We start from the raw sequence: 18,531 nt of genomic DNA, 5'->3' as shown, positions 1-18,531 counted from the left end.
GTCTACCAGCTATTTCAGTCCTTTAAAGACAGTCTGAAAGAGTTTAGGGTCATGGGGCTTGCCTCGGAGGGGAGAAATATGTCATGTTTGGGTTTAAAAGTGAAGGATTTTCGCCTCCAAGGCTGTGGTGACAATGACACTCACATGTCCGTCTGCAGCGGAGATGATTTTGGGGAGAGCATCTCCCCGGCCAGGGCCAGGTCCGCAGGGATCCCTTGAGGAGCCGTGGTTGACCGGAGTGAAGGGCTTGGAGGAGCAAACCTAGGGCTGGAAAGGCGGAAAGGCGCACTAGCCTCCGCAGCAAAGCCCTTAAAACCTGGAGGAAGCCAGCGGCTGGTGATGACCCGTGGCAAGCGGGAGCGGAGTTAGCCGAAGCTAGGAGGTAGGCAGGGCAGAGGGGAAGGGGGTGGGGAAAAAAAAAAAAAAGTTGTCTTTTAGCCTGAACCCGAGAAGGGTGAAATATCCCTGGCCGCCGTTGCCAAGGAGATGGGCAGTGTCCGCCGGCCTGTCTGTCCTCACAAGCGCGCCGTGGGGGGTGTCCGTCCGTCCGTCCGTCCGTCCGTCTGTCTGTCCGTGCATCCCCTGGCGGCGCCCGCAGCGCCGGCCCCAGCCGTGGGGGGGCGCAGCGCGGAGGGTGGCGATGCTGCGGGGTCGCTGCGGCTCCCTACGCGCTCCCTGTCGGGGCGGCAGCGGCAGCGAGCCGGGCCGCTCTGCCTCGCGGGGCAGCGCCGCACGCCCCGCCAGCAGGCACCGCCCGGGGCACGGACCGGCTCCCCGCCGCCCGAGCACCCCCTCCCCGGGGCGGCGGGGTGCGGGGGCAGCCGCGGGGGCGGCTCTGCCCCCGGCCCGCCCCGGCACCGCCCCCGCCGCGGGAGCCCCGGCGAATCAGCGGGGCGCTGTCAGGGCGTCAGCGCCGGCGGCTCCGCGCGGCCGGCCCCGAGCGCGTCCCTTATCGCAGACAGGCACCGGGGATCGCATCATTATCATGGGCACTGTTTGCTTTTCGCGGCGCTGCTGTTTGCTTTTCGCTCTCGCCTGGGCCGGCAGGTTGGCGGGAGGCAGCGGGGGCGCAGGTAAGAAGAGGGGGCTCCGCCGCCGTGCTGCCTTCCCCAGGCGCGGGAGGCGCGGAGCCGCGGCCCCGGGGGGACCGTGTCTGTCCGCTCTCCTCTGCCCGCTGTAAGGTGTTCAGGGGGAGGTCACTTCTCGCTGCTCGTAGCGCCGAGGGTTTTGGAAGTTGCGGTGGGGAGGCGTTTTCTCGCGTGTTTGCCACAGCCGGAGCCGAGGGATTTCTGCAGGGAGAGATGGGGAAGAAAAAGTTACTTTTCTTGAGTGCCTACGAGATAAGTATGTGCTGAGCCCTGGAGACTCCGCAGAGCAAGCGTTGGCTGGGATATCTTAACAGGTTTTCCTTGTCTGCGCATTAACCCAAAGACCTGGTGTTTTAAACAGCGGCGCTCGTATCAGTTTAATAGCTCTAATTATACTTTGTCTTTGCTTCGGTGTTTAAAAAAAAAAAAAAAACAAACCAACCAAAAATCGGACACCCCCCAGTCCTATCTGCTTTGGAATGTTGCAAGCCCGAAGTGATTTCTGAAAGAAATGCATGCAGGTTTTGAAGTTGCGCGATGAGAAATCTTTTAAGGTGAAGTACGAGCGGGGCCAGGCGTCGGGGGGAGGGAGGGGGAAGGGTGTGGAAAAAATCCCTGTTCCTGGGATAGAGGAGTTTAAATGTAACAAAATGAACGAAGTCAGCCTAGAAGTTCTTACAGTCCCACTAATGCAATGTGAGATGTGGAGCAGAGCAGGGGCTCATACTTGGTTTTGCCCTTTCATTTGACTCATTGGCATTCACGCCTGACTCCCAGGCATCCTCTGGTTGCTGTGAAATGTCCCCCTTGGCTCAATGCAGTTTGAATTTTTGACGGCATTATAAAGAGTCCAGCTGTCACTTTTGCTGATCTTGATGGGAGATGGGTGCCGGTTTAATGACTCAAAAGTATGAACCAAAGCATTAAAAAAAAACGCAGAGAAAACCCCACAAAAACTTATTTTCTCTTTGTGCTTGACTGAATCTGTGCCTGATCTGAGCAACACCTAAGCTAATTCACGTAAATCATAGCTAGATTTGAATTGGCTCAGCGGTAAAAATAAACGAATGGACAAGAAAGAAAGCAACAGATTACAGCAGCTCTGCCTTAGTCCGGGAAATTACGACGCTCGGTGTTCTGTTTCCCTCTTTCCTAAAAAAAACACCAAAAAAACCAAACAAAAAACCTCTACAACAATAACAATACCGAGTCCGGGGAATTCTCTCTCTGGTATTCCAGAGGTGCCCCGCGGGGCCGCCCCGGTCTGCACCTCTCAGAGAAGTTCTCTGCTGTGTGCCATGCTACAATGTCTGCTTATTCTCCCTTCTCTAAATAGCCCCCTCCTGTTCCCGGTGACTTTGAAGGATCCGTGTGTTATCACTGGAGATGGCCGAGTGAGCACTTCTGAAACAATTAGCGTTAGGATTTCAAGCTAACAATAAAACTGCTTTCACTTTAGTGCACCTTTTTGAGATCTGTTAATCTAATTGGCATTAAACCAACTGCACATGCCTTTCGCTGGATGCCCGTCTGCCTCCCTCCGCAGCACCCCTGTCTCCTGGGTACTTCCTGACCATACAGCGGGGGCTGTGCTCTGTCCAGTTCCGCGGGTCCCTCTCCGGCTGCCTGCCCGTGTCCTCCCGGGAGCCCCAGATGTGGCTGTGGCGTGAGGCAGGGAGGAGCCCCCTGGAGGTGCGGGACTGACGGCCCGGTCTGGCCCGGCCGCTGTGCCCGGGGCGCGGTGGCATCGCCGCCCCTGGCGTCGGGGGCTGTGGGTGCCGGTGTGCCCGGGGAGCGCCTGTGGGCAGTGCGGGGCCGGGGCAGCTTAGGCAGGGCTATGAGTGTTCCCATGTTCCCAGCACACCCCATCCCTGAATAGGTCGGAAGGTTTTTTTTCCCCCATCCTCACTTCATTAACATTCCCACGACTACCAGATCTCCACTCTGTCTCATCCTCTTCCCTCCCCATCCTCTTTAAGTCTGGAGGAGAGAACGAATGCCCGTCACTAAAATGATTGTAAAGGCTTCCTACTCTGAAAACAAGAGAAGTGGTCTGGGTCCCCCTTTCAGAGTAGGGCATATCCAGTAAGGCACCCACCCGAGCAAGGGCCAGGATGGCTGCTGACACTTTTTTTCCCCTAAATGAGTTTAGTCCAAGTAGATGATGATATTGCAGGTTGCTTTCCTCCACTCTACCTTACCGAGTTTCATATGGTCATCCATTTATTTATTATTTTGCTTCTCAGTAAAATGTATTAATGTGGTTTTACTGTTCAAATATTTCTTTTTCCCATTCCCCCACCAGCTTAGTTTATTTAAACTAGGGTCTATCTTTATGAATTAAGAAAATCTCTGTGCTAGAACATGCAAGGAGTCTTTTTTTCTCCTCTTATATGTAATTTAAGCATTCTCTTGTTTTACTAAGATGTGAGTCTCCAGTACCAGACTTAAACAGCAGAAGCTAATTTCTAGTGTCTAAGTACTTTATTCATAGTGCAGAAATGTGAGACCGAGTCCCTCCAGCTCCGTGGAGCAGTGCTTTTAAGCGACTTGAAGAGAATATCACGTTGTCTAGTTTAGTTATTTATCCTAAGATGTTCTCATTTCCAGCATGACACTGGGAAGGCAGGCAGGCAAACAGCTTCAAGGGGAGTATCTATCCTTGATGTTTTGTGGCTCTGGTCTCCCTTCTTATCTGTCCCCTTGGGGTTTCTTCTGTGCTTCCAGATGTTGACGAGTGTGCAGAAGCTACGGATGACTGTCACATCGACGCAATTTGTCAAAACACACCAAAATCCTACAAATGCATCTGCAAGCCGGGCTACAAAGGGGAAGGGAAGCAGTGTGAAGGTAAGGACAGATCGGCTCCTCTCCTGTCTCTTCTCCCCTCCCTTCTTTTATTTGTTTGCTCTTTGAAAGCTTTTGTAAATAGCTGAATTCCTGAAACGATTAATGCAGATTTACAGCTGCTTAACCTCAAATCTGGGTGTTTATTGGCAAGCATCCCCCTGCTGCTTTTGCTAATTGTCCGGCACTGCAAACGTTGTGCCCGCCAGCCTGCTCTTAAGAATAAAATTGAAAAGAGGGTGTGAGGGGATGGCGTTCTCTGGTAGCACCAGTTCCTCCTGGGCAGTGGTGGGCCCGCTGCCCCTGGGGCTGGAAGCGCTGCGCCAAACACGTGGGTGCGGCCTGGGGATGGGATGGGATGGGATGGGCCGGGCCGGGCCCCTGGCCAGCTCCCCAGCAGAGAGCGGATGGAAAGGACTCGCCATTGTTTTCCCCAGACAAGTTACAGAAGGTATTTTTCTGTACCTACTCAGACAGGACGCTGGAGTTCGATTCTCTTTGACACTCTACATGTGTCATGATTGTATAGTTCTAGTCCTTGGAACATTATTTTAAAAGGAAGCATTTCAGACTATTGCACTTATAACACACTTGAAAAAACTTACTTTACTTCCCTATGTCCTCACATCAGTCTTGTAATTGAAAAAGACCTAGCAGGTTTTATTAGGCTCTATGTACACTCATATTTTGGATTTTACGCATTTCATCTTGTCTGTTGAATCTCAGTGGAGAGATTCTCTGGTGAAAAGAACAAATAGTGTAATCACAGCAGAATGCCTTACAACTAAAAGATGCAAGATTGTTACTTTTTCCCACTTGTAGATACTTAGTAGGTATAATATTTTCCTTCCAAGTCTCTCATTCTACAGCAGAATGCAGCTTTTAAAAAACATCTATCACCAGTCCATTAAAAAGATTGAAGACCTAGAAATTAATTTGGTCTACAAAAATTTGAAATCACGTATTATTCTCCAGGGACCTCCAAAATGTTTGTGGTTGTCATATTTTTCTGTCGTGGACTTAAATTGACAAATTCTGATTGTCCAACTTTTGGTGCTCTAGCATCTTTGAGCTGCTGTTCCTCTGGAAGCCGGATTTTCTTTCTTGCAAACAGGATAATCATTCAGCACCAGTTCTTTCTCTATTCATCCCTTCCAGGGAAAGAGCTACAGAACTCTGAGATAATGTACTCAAGGCCGCAGCTGTGGAGCGGCCATTCCCAGCAATGGTACTTCTTGTATTGCTTTTCTACATTAAAAGTTTCTTTATGATTTAACTATTCATATTTTAGTTGTTGAGCTCTGTTTAGTGGTAGATGTGGCTTATATTCATGCTTGTCTAATACACATATACCTCTGCCTGACTTGCCTTGGTTCACTTAAAAAAAACCCCAAAAATCCCAAACTCAGTAAGTAGTAAAAAGCAAGAGTGATCCTTTTAATGATGTACAGAATAATGGAACATCTGTGTCTGATATCAAACTAATATCTAATAGAATTTAGTGTCTGATAAGCCTGATAAGTAAACTGGGACAGACTGCAAAACTGCATGGATGTTCAGCATTAGTCAGGTAATATAAGCTGTCTAAACCAGGTGTTACTGTGCATGATATATAACATTTTTTCCTACAATATTATGTCAACAGTTCTAAAGATTTTGCATTGGTTCCATGTTTTAAATTGGTAATTAATACTAAATTTTGATAAAAGCAGAAAGCTTCAGAAAGAGTCAGTGGCAGGTCTAAGATCTGCCTCAGTCCTACTGTACATGGGAAGTGGGTTATTTTTCATGTTGAGGTTAGGTATTCAAAACCTATGGAAATAAACAGACTAGCTTAATTCATTGGTCTTTAGTATTTTGTCACAAGACTACCTTAGTGATCAGCTGTTAAAAGTTATCTTATAAGATAAAAGTGACAAAGATGAAACCCACTGGATTGCTTTTGTTGTGCTAAAACTAAATCTGGGTAATTAAATAATTCTTGTCTTGATTTTAAAGCCCAGTCTTTATAACTGGGCTTTTCAAAATAAGCCTTTTGATCAGTGAAACTAGTTACCTGTGAGAAAAAAAGGCATGCTATCAAATTCATTCTGATAAATTTTAGTGAGCTGCCAGTTTAGGTTGTATTGAGGCATTGCAATTAATTTAGCAAGGTGCATGTTTGTTTATTCTAAATGATCGTCTTAAATATTGCTTTTGTTCACTGAAAATCCATTCTAGAGTAAAGGGTAGAGTATGGGAAGTAGCATTTTTTGGATTCTGAGGAGCACATATTTGTACAAATGTGTCCAGTATATCAATATGTATTTGTGTACTCTTGTGTATTTATTTATAGTTTTTCTAAACAATGGAATCCTTAGATCAATGCAGTAAATGTGGAGCCCAGCCACTTTGCTCAGGTTTGCTGCTGTGAGCTGAAGGGTGGGGAAAAATGCATATGACACAAATATTCCTTTAAGGACAAGTGGAGAACTCTAGAAGCAATTGCATGGAAATGAAACATTTTCCTGACAGTCTATTAAGTTTCATCAGTAGGGAATTTCTTTCTGAACTTTGATTTTCTCTCAAAATGTCTTTTGGCTTGGGTTTCTCCAGAGTTTGTGAAGATTAAGGATGACTTTTCAGTTCACAGATCTTTTTCTTCTTTTTTTTTTTTTTTCTGGCTAGCTTTCTTGCCTGAACCAGTTGACTTGTTTCTTTCCACAGAGCACAGTTGTTTCTCCAGATAGAAGAGTTCCTCATTCTTCTTATATCCTGTCTTCTGCTTCACTCTGTAGATTTCAGTTGACCTATCTGTTATGCTTTGTAAAGCCTCATGGTCAGCATTGCCATGATATTTTCCTATATCATGTAATGGATCAATATCCCTTGAACACAAATTCTCTAGCTGGCATTTTCATAGGACAGAATAATGTGTCCAACCCAGATAATCTTTAAAAAATAATTCTCTATTTCTAGTCAATATACAAAATCCATTTATTCACAATTAATTAATTTACTTGCCCTGCCACACCTGTTATTACCTAAGAAGTCTTCCCTGTTGTGATTTTAGTCAGGATCTGAAATGCAGTGGACTGGATTCAGCTGCAGGCATGATCTTTCATGATCCATAGGACTTTTTTCTTACCTTCTCAACATTGAATTTTGGCTTCCTCACTGGTTGATATCTCAACAAAATTGTGTTAAAGGAATGGAAATTCTGGAAAGTTCAAAAAGATCCCAGGTCCTGGGGTTCTTTATGCCTTGACAGAGCATTCCTCATCTCTGATGCAATGTTGTGTGTTTGCAATTGTAGGATATTCTGTCATTGAACTGTGTAGGAAGGGGTTTAGCTCTCAAACCCAGCTGTTTGGGGTTTTTACCCCATACTACTTCTCTGACTACTCCAAACTCTCACGCCATTAATGGTTAAAATACTCTGTATAGTTGTTGGTTGATATTTACCTATACCCATTTTATATCCAGTTAGCGATAAGTTTATTTTATAGGTTGATTTTTTTTCTTAGCCTACTTTTTATTCTCAGTGGGACTGTAATTTCAGTGAGTTGCAGTGGCTGTTTGTTTTTTCCTTTTGGATTATACTTTACATGTAGGACCCTTAAGACATGTTTATTGGGACCTGTTACTTCTGAATTGTTAAACTCTACTCAGTGCTTTCCCATATTGACTGAGATTTTCCTCTTGGAGCATTTTTTTCAACTTTCATGGTATTATCAGACTTCTGCTTCAGTTCTTTTAATAATTTATCTCATACAGTTGTTACAATGTTTCTTGCAGTGTTTCTTGAACTTTTTGTGCAGAAGTGTTCACAATTTTCAGCTGGACTTTTTTCCTTTTTTTTTTTTTAATTCTCCTGTGATGCTTCATCATGTTGTTGATGGATTTCTTGCTGAGGGCAACATACACATACCATGGCAAAGTGTCCTGGTAGAGTATGCCGTGGGAGGGTGATTTTCAGATTTCTCCTCACTTTGGAAATTTGTGCTATAGCAGCAGCAATTCTGCTTGACTGCTAAGTGAGTGGGATTGTGCAGTTCAAGAGATTTAAGTCAGTCACATGTTCATGTATTTGTAGTCTTTTTCATAATGTAAATAATCATTCTAGATAAATAGGTAGGTGATAGTGATAATCTGCAATGAGGGCCTTTATTCTTGATTGCCCCAGTGGCAGCACCTCACTGGGTTTAACCATGGTACAATCTCAAAATAAACCATTCCTGCCTCAGTCACAGGTATATTCAGTCTCTGCATATGTCCATTTGGAAACACAGACCAATTGTCCCTTCTGAACAGTCATTATCATCTTCAGTAGTTTTGTGGATGTGAAACCAAGTTTCTACTCGCGCATGTTTGTTAGATCTGTTTTTAATGGATTTTAAACAAATCTAAGCAATTGGAAAAACCTCTCATCACTTTCATTTAAATAATAATGATTGACTCTCCAGGCTTGACTTAAAACTCCTCTTATAATTTTAATCTTGTTGACCTGTTTTATCTTTCATTTCCTTAAGAACCTCATTCATGGTTTCACTCATTGGGTTTTCATTTTATTATGGCCTTTGAAATACCCATTGAGTTCTTCTCATGCTCTTCAAAAGTGAATCCAAATATTGTGACAGGGCTGCTCCGAATCAATCAATTTGGAAACACAGGACTTTCCAGACTTCTCATTTCCCAGCTCCCAGTCCAGTATCTCATACAAGAGCCTCCTTTTGTCTGCAGGGATAAGTAAGGCGCTTCTGGATGTCCTTTAAGTGGAACAATGATCCCATTTCTTTTAAGAGCTCCATGGTCTCCCATCAATCCACTCTCAGCAGTTCTTTCTTAAGTGAGTCATCTTCATCAATGATGTCCTGGGAGAGCTGGAACACTGCTGGGTGTCCTTTGGTTTCTGAAACTTGGGCATCTTGATGCTTGCACAACTCTAGTGAGCTTAGACTTGTTCTGTCTCTGCAGAATAACAGTAATGCCACTGAACAAGGCAGCTTAAGTGACTTCTTCCTGCTTCTTCCTGATTGATGATTCTTCCGATTGCAGTAGAAGGTGAATTAATATTTTCAAGGACTCCCTTGGTCTCCCTGAATGAAGTCTGCAGGGGATATTAGGTGCTGAAGCTGCTGTGCTTTCTGGGATTGCAATACCTTGACAGATGGTGATCATGTCTTGTGTTGAAGTTCACGTCACCCTCCCCTAAGGCCGTGCTCCAGATGACACCTGGTGCTCCAAGTCTGTGCTGCTAGATTTGTGAGGCTGGCTTGCAGCAGCCTGTCTGAGCGCAGAGCAGCACACTCTGACACCTCCAAATTTTATGGGGATTTCTATTCCAGGATCAAATCTTCCTTCCCAGTTTGATTCACACAAATTATGGCTTTACTCTGGATGAGCCTCTGTGCTGATTTCACTGAAAGCAGCTTTCACAATGAAGCTGCTTTCAAAAAATGAAGGAGAGAGAATATAAACTAGCTTCTTTGATTTGAGCTGGTAATTGCTTTTTTATTTTCACTTATTGGGTAGATTGATACATTTTATTTGGTTTAGGCAGATAAAAGTGTTCACAGAACTGAATTCTGAAGCCTTCTATATCTCTGCTTTTTTCTTTCTCCTTTTTTGTTTTAATTCTCTGGTACTATTTAATACTCAATTTTGACTTGTGAGTTTTCTAACTTACATCAGGAGATGAATTTTCTTGGGAAATGGAGAAGTGGAGAAATAGCTTCAAGTAAGAAAATACTCCTGAGAACATTCTGTATTAAATCAGAATTTTATTACAGCCTAAGTGAATTAACAGCTTATGATAACTTTTTTCTTTTTCCTCCTTCATGCTTCTTTCTGTTCAGTGAATAGGGCTTTTGTTTTGGTCCGAGTTGAGCCTTGATTTTATTTATTTATTTATTCAAATTGCTTTAGTTTCCCAACTTTGTTCAGTAGTTCATCCACTAAAACCAGAATATCCCTTAGCTGGGCTGACATGCCCTGTTTAACTGCTCCCAGGGCCATCCGTCCCCATGTGTCACGAACCCTATTGTTTTCTCCTCTCCCTTTTCTTCCCTACCCTGTCCTACCTCTTAGAGCTGCTTTTTGACAGCCCATAATGCTGCTTCAGTGAACAGCTCCCCCGGTGGTCCACTTTGGAAATCTTCCATTTTGACTTAGAAAAAGAACATTCACTCCAACTTTTTTTTTTTTTCTCTCAGAATGCTTCTTGGATACAAATATCACTATATTTTGCATAAACAAATACCATCCCATATGAAATATGGGCCTCATTCTTCAACAGCATTACATGTAATTCTCAATTTGGAAAAAAGGAGGTTTTTTTCCCAAGGACACTTCTCTAAATAGTTGATAAGCTCCCTGTCTGCTGGATGGTCTATGGGTACTCTGGGAACTTATTTATAAAATTTCATCAGGCCCAACAGTTGCTAAGATGCAGAGCCCAGGGTGGCCTCCTGGAGTGATATAAACTTGGTATTTAGAAGGAACTTCTTTCCACCCAGATACACAATGTAAATTAACTGCCAGGAAAATTATAATGAAATGAAGGAGCATAAATAAAGTGTACTAAGCTCAATAGGTCTGTCCTTCTTTTGTCTTCATTCATTTTACATCTGCCAGATACTACCCAGTTTTCCTTGTTTTTCCACCCATCACCTTTACTTCTGTTACAGTCCCCTTTCCTTGCAGTCTTCATTATGTTGTCTTGTGTACTCTCTTACTCAGCTGTCTTTTAGCCTTGTCATTTCTCTACTGCAAACCCCGCTTCTCTTTTGTTCTTTTCTCATCTATTTTCAATTATTTCATTTAGCTTTCCTTCCCCTGTCCTCTCAGTGGCTTGCTGCAGTTACAGCAGTGTTTTTCTGAGAGCCAGTGTCCCACAGCAAGACCACTGGGCCAGGAGAGCTGGCAGCTCTAAGTGCCCCTTGCTGGTCCTTTCCCTTGGGTTTTGTCTTTAAGTCAAAACAGCTCCTACCAGCTCTCTTTTCTTGCTTTTTCTCCCTTTTCTCCACCTCTTTCCTGGCCCCCATCGACAGCTCAGAGCTCACCTGTTCCTCAGCACATTCCCTGCTGTTGCCACCCCTGCAGAGCCATGGCTCTTCTCTCAGTGGCTAGCTGGAAAACATCTTAGCCTGGCTGATTGCCATCATTTGTTAGCTCCCCTTTGGTTATGGGCACTGTCTCCATGTGTGTCTTTACTGCCCTGCTGAAATACACATTCTTTGTTTGGAGGCTGATGGAAGACAAGGTCAGGGACCCTCTGCTGGGATGATGGCAGAGGAGGAGTTAGGGAATGTGACCTCCTGCTGCTCCCTTCCCCAAAAAAGCTGCACTAATGCTGCTTCTGTCTCCTCTGCATTTGAGCCAGGTAGCATCCATGCTGGCAGGACACTGTGGAGTAATGGGAATGATAGATGGTGGATACCTGAGGATGGTGGGTACAGCCTCTGCACCCATGGTACCAGTCCCAGGCTGTTCTAGCCCAGGATAGCTGTGAGCCTTAAATGCAGGCCAGGTTTGGCCAACCTCAGGCAGTCCTGAGATGGAGGATGGATGGCAGGAATCTGTAGGGAAAACGTGCGTGGAGTCTGGTGGCAAAAGGAGTAGTGCTCCCTCTGCACTGGTTTAGGAAGCTTCTTTTCCTTGATGTTGCTCTTTCTTTTGCACAAGGTGATTGATGTGGGGCTAGTCTGTGAAGAATATCACTGAAATAATGCCCCCAAAAAGCCCTGTAAGCATTTCTGCACTGAAAAGTTAATGAACTGGGATATAGAGGCTGAGACTCATGGCCAGGAGAAGGTGGTGGTGAATAAGGTGAACAGATTTCCTGATCTGGTTTAGTTTCTGGAGCCATTGTGGTGTGAAACTACAGCATAAGATTGAAAAAAACATCTACCATGGAGGACGTTTTGGAAACTTCAGCTGCCTAAATTTCAGCAGATGCCTGTTGAGCTTTGGATTTATTATATTCTTGGAGGAGGGGAAGGGGCTAATGAATTTTTAGATGGGTAATTTTTTTTTTGGTAAATTTTCAGCTGTAATTTGACCATCTTATTCTGTCCTGAGAAATCTCTTGAAAGGTAACTCCCTGACACCTTATTAGAAACAAAATCTGACAGTATTGAATCTGTTGAAGCAGTTGAGGGAGATTTTTTTTTAAACATAGCAAAGCAGTGATTTTTCCATATAATCCCTTTAGAAAAAAGCTAATTTCCTGGGTTTTTTTTCCTTAGTTTGTTTTAGCATATATATATTCGTTTTTAATTTCAACTGAAAAAAATTACCTGCTCTAAAGCAGATACCTTGCAAGAAAAAATGTAGTTCATACATAAATGTTTGGCAGAGTTATAAGAAACTGAAGATAGGGTCTGACAGACCCCCTTGAAATTTCAAGACTTTTCTTCACATTTAAGATGCTGAGCAAAAGGAATACCCTTACAGTACAGTTGGAAGAATTTTTTTGTTCAAGTGCCATGAATCACCTGAGTGCTCAAGCCTGTGTTTAATCTTAAGAAACTGTTACCTTTTAAAGTAATTGTGTTTAAGTGCTTTATTAAATTGAAGCTACTGCCTTTTTTATGTTGTAGTCCTGCTTTTTTGGAGCCTGTAGAAGGTCACAGTTTTTCTTTCAGTGACCAAGGAATTAAAAAAAAATATAGATAATTTAAAAAGGTGATTTAAGACCTTGATCTTGCACATGCTTCAGACCTAGCTTAGTGAAGTTTGTTTGGTGCTGTAGGACCCATAGACAACTTATCAAATTCAAGACCATTCTTTCACAGCTATTGACAATGTTTTATAGTATAGCCATCAAAGAATCAGAAATATTAAATAGACAACTTTCAGATTGTTCTGATTCTTACAGTAAATATTTTAAGCAGATGAGCTGTTATCTCAGAGAATATAAAAGCCAAGTTTCATTTACTCTCTCAGAGTGAGGTTACTAAGCTTCATACTATCCTTCCCATGCCTTAATCTGCATGAACCACTGTCAGTCCTTACATTTAACATCATGCTCAGAGAGCACAGAAATTTAACTGAAAAACCAAGAGCAATGCATAATACCATTTTGGTGATTAGTAATGTTGTTGGAGAGAATGGTCCTGCTGCAGAAAGTGCTTCAGAGAAGGGCAACCTCTGCAGAAATAGGTATTTGTTGGACATATCGTTGCTGAAAATACTACAGGACATTACTGCTGTGCACTCTAGTTCTTGCTGTTGTAAGAGGGAAACTGCACTGAAGTGCCTTTGTTCTGATTTCATTATCTAGAAGCAGAGGTCACATTCAGAACTTTCATTCTCCCTGTTATAGTGGAAAAAGGGATTGAAGTAAGTGGGGTATTTGCTTTGCTGAATAAGTAGGCTAGGTAATGCATATCTAAATTGTTTGGCAGCACATGAACAGAAGGAATTCGATATCTGACTTCATACTTCTAGAGATGTCAGTGTCTCTACCAAGCAGAGTTCTGCCTTTATTCTTTTTGCAGAACTTTGTTGGGAAAGGATTCCATAAAACCTGTCACTTGGAGACATGCCAATGTTTTTCTCTAGCTGTGAAGCACCAAAGTCCAACTTTATTTGGAAATTTCCATTTTTTCCTGATGCATTCCAACCTGTCTAAAGATGCATGCGATCAAAGCTCCTCTTTGCATCTCCTTCCCCCTCCCCCCCCGTCACTTTTCTCTTAAAGCAGCCCAATTCTTGCTTGCACAGTGGTGGAGTTCACCTGATCTTTAGTGCAGATATTGGTACAGCATGCTCTGCAGGGGCAGGTGCTCTGAACAGTTCACTCCTGCCCCTGATTGGGATTTTCCCCAGGGCTCTGGTGGTGGCTTTGTGTGCATGGGCAGACTGGGGAAAGGCATCCTCCTTTGGCTGTGCTGCAGACCCAACCCAAAGCCCTGAGGGAGGCTAACTGCATTATTTGGCTACTAGAGGGCAGACTCAAGTGGAACCCTCTGGCTTTTGCTTGGCTCGAATTCCTAAGGAAATTATTTTACCTCTATTCAGATGGGAGCGTGCAGACGTATTGAGAGCGCAAGAAACAAATGAGGGAAGGAGGGCTGCCAGGATTTCTCTGACCTGTGACTGTTTTGCTGTAAGAATGAGCCAGGGAATGGGTATAAGAGAGGAACAGACAACTTCAGCCTGTTGTCTGGAAATAAAAACCTGAATACTAAAATGCTTTGGTTGGATACAGTCTGATTCATTAAGTATAGAATCTTTCACTTTGTGAAAATGGCAGCAGCTTATTCTGTATACACACAGTTTTACGTTTAGGGAGATTATGACTTCTGAACGGAAGAACTTTTATAATACAGTTTTCTCAAAATCTTAAAAAGTGGAAATGACCTCATCAAATTGTTTATAGTATGATTGTTTACTAGGAAGATACTTTTTTGTGATATAGGTAAACTCTAAGTTGCTTTCATTCAAGTTTTGTATTAACAATCACATCTAGGTGTATATTAAATGTATTTCTCTTCTTGATCCTTCTGGCACTTTGCATCCTTTCACTGTCTGTTTTGAAATGTTTTTAAAAAAAATCTTTGTCTTGAGGGAAGTGCAAGAACTGCATTATAAAAAAATACCTGTTGACTGCATCATATGTGGTCTTACAGAGCTAAACCCAAAAGCTTCAGCTTTTATTCTAAATAGGAAATACACAGAAGTCTATTCAGGATAGCAACAGCAGTAGCATTAATTTTCTAGAACAGCTTAATAACGCATTTTACCTTGAGTTAATACAGAAGGTTCCAATGCATATTTCTGAGTTCTTTCACTGGATTTTGCCGCACAAAACCAAAAAAGAGTTACTAGAAAAGAGTTACCATAATACATTCCTTTACTGCTGAAAGGCTCTTAGTGATGTCCATGAATATTGATGTTATGATTAGGTACTAGTCCTAATTTTGAGCTGTTTTTAAGACAAGTATTCTGATGGTCTGTATGGAAGGCAACAGCTGCTGTAGCCTGCTCCACAACATCAGTCTTTATCCTGAGTAGGATAACATGATAAAATTGCCTAAGTTAGCCAGAGTCTGGATTCAAGGGATGGGGGGACATGTTCTGGAAGGACTGGCATGTTTTCCTTAATGCTGCCATTCGCTACAGAAAGCCCCAGTGTTTGTAGCTGGGAGAACACCTCGGTGCACCTGCTTGCACACAGCAGTTTTTATCTGATGGAGAGGACAGCCTGTTGTCTTTAAAACTGTAATTTATTTGGGTGCTTTGGGGGAGTTCTAAAGAGTCCAAAAGGCAGGTGAAAGGTTTGAGTGTGAATGCACCCAGAGGGTCCTGCTGGAGATGGGCTCTGGCACAGCCAGGCAGAGGGATGTGGGGGAGGCTCTCATGCCCTTAGGAATACAGCCTCGATTTGCTCACCCCATTTGGCTTGAACTTGCTAAAATAACTTGATTTTAAAGAAGGGACCAAGCATGAAGAATTTCAGTCTTTGAACAAGCTGTGAAAATGGGAAAAATGGGAAATGGAAGATGAGATGGGAATACTTTAAGAGTCCATTTATGTAAGTAGTACAAATCATAGTTTACTTCTACCTTTATCTGTCAAGTACACACAACATCTATGCTTAAGGCCATGCCAAGTATGAGCACAACTATCAAAAGTCAGAAATACACCTCTGGGAAGTTTAGTGCATGTTCTTATTGATATTTAGAAAATTAAAGAAAAAAACATAATAGGAACAAACTTTATAAAACTGTGGAATTTTTTTTTAAACTATTAACAACATATTGTTCACCTGAAACCTAGTTTACCAAGAGTTGCTTCTTCAATAAACTTTGTGATCAACAAAGAAGTAAAAAACTTAAGGGAAATAAAGACATGTCTTCTGGTCTGTATTAGTCACTGACATAGTCTTTTCTATTATAGTATTTGAAGCAGGAGGGAGTGCTTTAAATGCTTCAACCCATTTAACCTTAATTGCTTGGTTTTAATAGACATTTGCTAACTAAAGGAACCAGATTATAGCTTGAATTAGGCCTTACTAATCTTAATTAAAAGCTCTACTTTATAATCGGAAACAGCCTATACTTCAGACAGTAAGCCTTTCTTAAATGGCTTACTTTCAAATACTAAGGCCCTTTCGCTAATAATTGTTTAGACTGGATACGGGTAACCATTATTTTCCTTATATTGCACTTAATTAAAAATATCTCCTCCATGTGGTTTTGTGCAGGCTGCTGGCTGTAAAATTGTTTGACTGGTGGGGGTGGGATTACTTAACTTTTCCTGTGGTAATTTGAAAACATGGTTCTGCCTTTGTTTTAAAAGTTTTCTGGGGTCACAAGTCACAAGACTAACATGTGAATCAATAGAAACATTCACTTCCTGCATTTGTCTGTCCTCAGGCAAACGTTTGTCAGTCACAACCATTAATAATACACCCTATAATTCTTTTAGTTCAACATTGAAATTGGGCTCAGGCACTTGATTATGGTCTCTGCCCTCCTTCAGAGACCTAAATTTCAGAATAAATCAAGTCTGTTGTATTGGGAGGGAGGCAGGCCCTGGCTCTGTCTGTTGAGCATTTGGTGTATTAACAGAGCTCCTGTACTTTTCAGGGCTGTCTGAAGAGGACGGAGGGTGGATTTCATATTTGCAAAGGTGGATCTCGGTAGTAGAGATCAGCCCATTTAAACCATTTGCTTTGCTTTCCCTTTATGGTTGAGGGGGAGAAATTTCCTTCATGCAGTTTGCCTTGCATTATTGGAGGCAAAAATAGGACAGATAAATCATGTCCTGGAAATAAGAGTCTTCTTTCTGACACAGATGTGGGCATCTACAAAGTTGGATGAGATGTGTCACTGGATCATTATAAGATTCATCCTCCCAGTTTCAGTTTTATGTTTTTACAATCTCAGTTTTATGTTTTTAGTTCTTAAATTTTTTTTCTTAGTGCAATCTACTCAGGAAGCACTGCTAGACTGTGTGATCATACCTTTATTTAATTTGCAATGCTTTTAAATCAGTGGCTGAATCACCTACTTGCACAAACTAAACACGAATTAAAAGTCCTTTATATACTAAGCCTACTAGACCCCATATGCACTTGGGAGAAAATTCCATAAAAAGTCACTTGTGCCAGTTATGGAGGTGGGCAGATTTTCTTGAATGTCAGTGTTGTTTGCCTAGTTATCAGATCTTTGGAGATCCCCTAAAGCATTCTTTAGAATTTCTCCTTGTTGTCCAGTTAGTTTCATGTTCTATGCTGATGGAATTTACAAAGATTTTTAAATTATACCTAGTACAGGAAGGCAAAATCAGGACTCTTTACAGTGGATGCAAAGAATCTGGTCCCTACCTATGTGTATTTTAATATAAAAATGTGTAAGATGGCCAGACCAAGTTTAACTAAAGATCTGTCTACCCTGATGTGCAGTCTGTGACAGTGGCCAACAGTGGATGCTTACAGTAGATTATAAAAAAACATTAAATGGAAGAATGCAGCTAGAGACTTAAAGACCTGAGCCAGGAGTTTCATTTCAATCACTGTCTTTAACGACATCTTCAGAATAGGAATGGAAAATAAGTATGTTTGCTTCTCCAGGTGTTCTGCAAAACTCACAGGGGTAGACAGGCGATCAGCTGTGCTCAGAAGGCTGGTAAAGAATTGTGCAGGAACAGGTAATTGTGTACACCTGTCTCTTTGCAGCCTCCATCTAATGTGGTTTAGCAGGAGCCTCACACCATGTTTCCCTACATAGGCAAACCCTAAAAACCTGAGTTTTTGTCTTGGTAACTAACAGTCTCTTCAGAAGGATGAGCCTTCACACTTTTCTGAAAATGAGACTTCAATAAGGAGAGTCTCAAGTCAGTTGTGAAAAATTAATAGGTACTTTGAAAAGCTTGACCTGGATGTTTGACCAAACTTCAGATGGCTGCACTGTTAAATCAGGTGCTGTGGATACTCACCCATAACCCTATTATTTCATTCTTGAGCCTTTTATTGAGGCTGAAGTCCTGTATTATTTATGGGTGAGGTAACTAGTCAGGCCTTGCTGCCTCTTTTCAGTGAATAACCAAGGATGTTATAATGTGTTCTGTCCTGGACTTCTGTTTATATATCTTAGAAATACTGTGAATATACACCAGAGACAGTGCTAAAATAGGGATTCTCTGGAAAGATGGGAAGAAAGAAGAAGCATGTGGAATTCATGAAGAACATTTCAAGTGACATCTCAATTGTCTAGTTTTATGTTGGATGTACTGTCCAATTAAACAAAAAAAAAAAAAAAAAAAAAGAACCCAAACTGTTAATTGGGTTGTTAATCAAGACTTTAGGCAAGACATTTGAGCATTTTGGCTATCTCTGCATAATAAAATAACATTGTTATGAAAGGCATCTCAGAATAAATGATCTACATGAGAGTATTGGAAATAGGTCAACAAGACCAAACAATTATTTATATAGCCTTAGCCACTTTTATCTCTCTGCTGTCAGGGAAGAGGTCAGTGCAGTTGTACAGCTTGGCTTTCTGTGGTGTATTCTGTCAAAAGTAGATTATTATTTGAATACTGCACAGAAGTTGTAGACATTCTTTGGTTCTCTCTACCTAACATTCTCCCCAACATAACAAAA

General features: G+C 42.3%; 1 protein-coding gene across 2 annotated transcripts in view; it reads left to right on the top strand.

Moving 5' to 3' along the window:
* The first annotated feature begins 625 nt into the window (after positions 1 to 625).
* Positions 626 to 18,531, top strand: part of SCUBE1 (signal peptide, CUB domain and EGF like domain containing 1) — a 192,937-nt gene continuing 175,031 nt past the window's right edge. For both annotated transcript variants that reach the window (XM_071422622.1, XM_071422621.1), the window contains exons 1-2: positions 626 to 1,073; positions 3,816 to 3,938. In XM_071422622.1, the coding sequence (XP_071278723.1) occupies positions 641 to 1,073; positions 3,816 to 3,938 (556 nt within the window). In that variant the 5' untranslated portion in view covers positions 626 to 640. The remainder of the gene's footprint in view (positions 1,074 to 3,815; positions 3,939 to 18,531) is intronic.

Source organism: Agelaius tricolor, unplaced genomic scaffold, assembly GCF_023055355.1.
Source record: "Agelaius tricolor isolate 1412-34295 unplaced genomic scaffold, bAgeTri1.0.p SCAF_3, whole genome shotgun sequence".
In the NCBI taxonomy this organism is placed as follows: domain Eukaryota; kingdom Metazoa; phylum Chordata; class Aves; order Passeriformes; family Icteridae; genus Agelaius; species Agelaius tricolor.
This window is presented reverse-complemented; position numbering and strand designations above follow the sequence as displayed.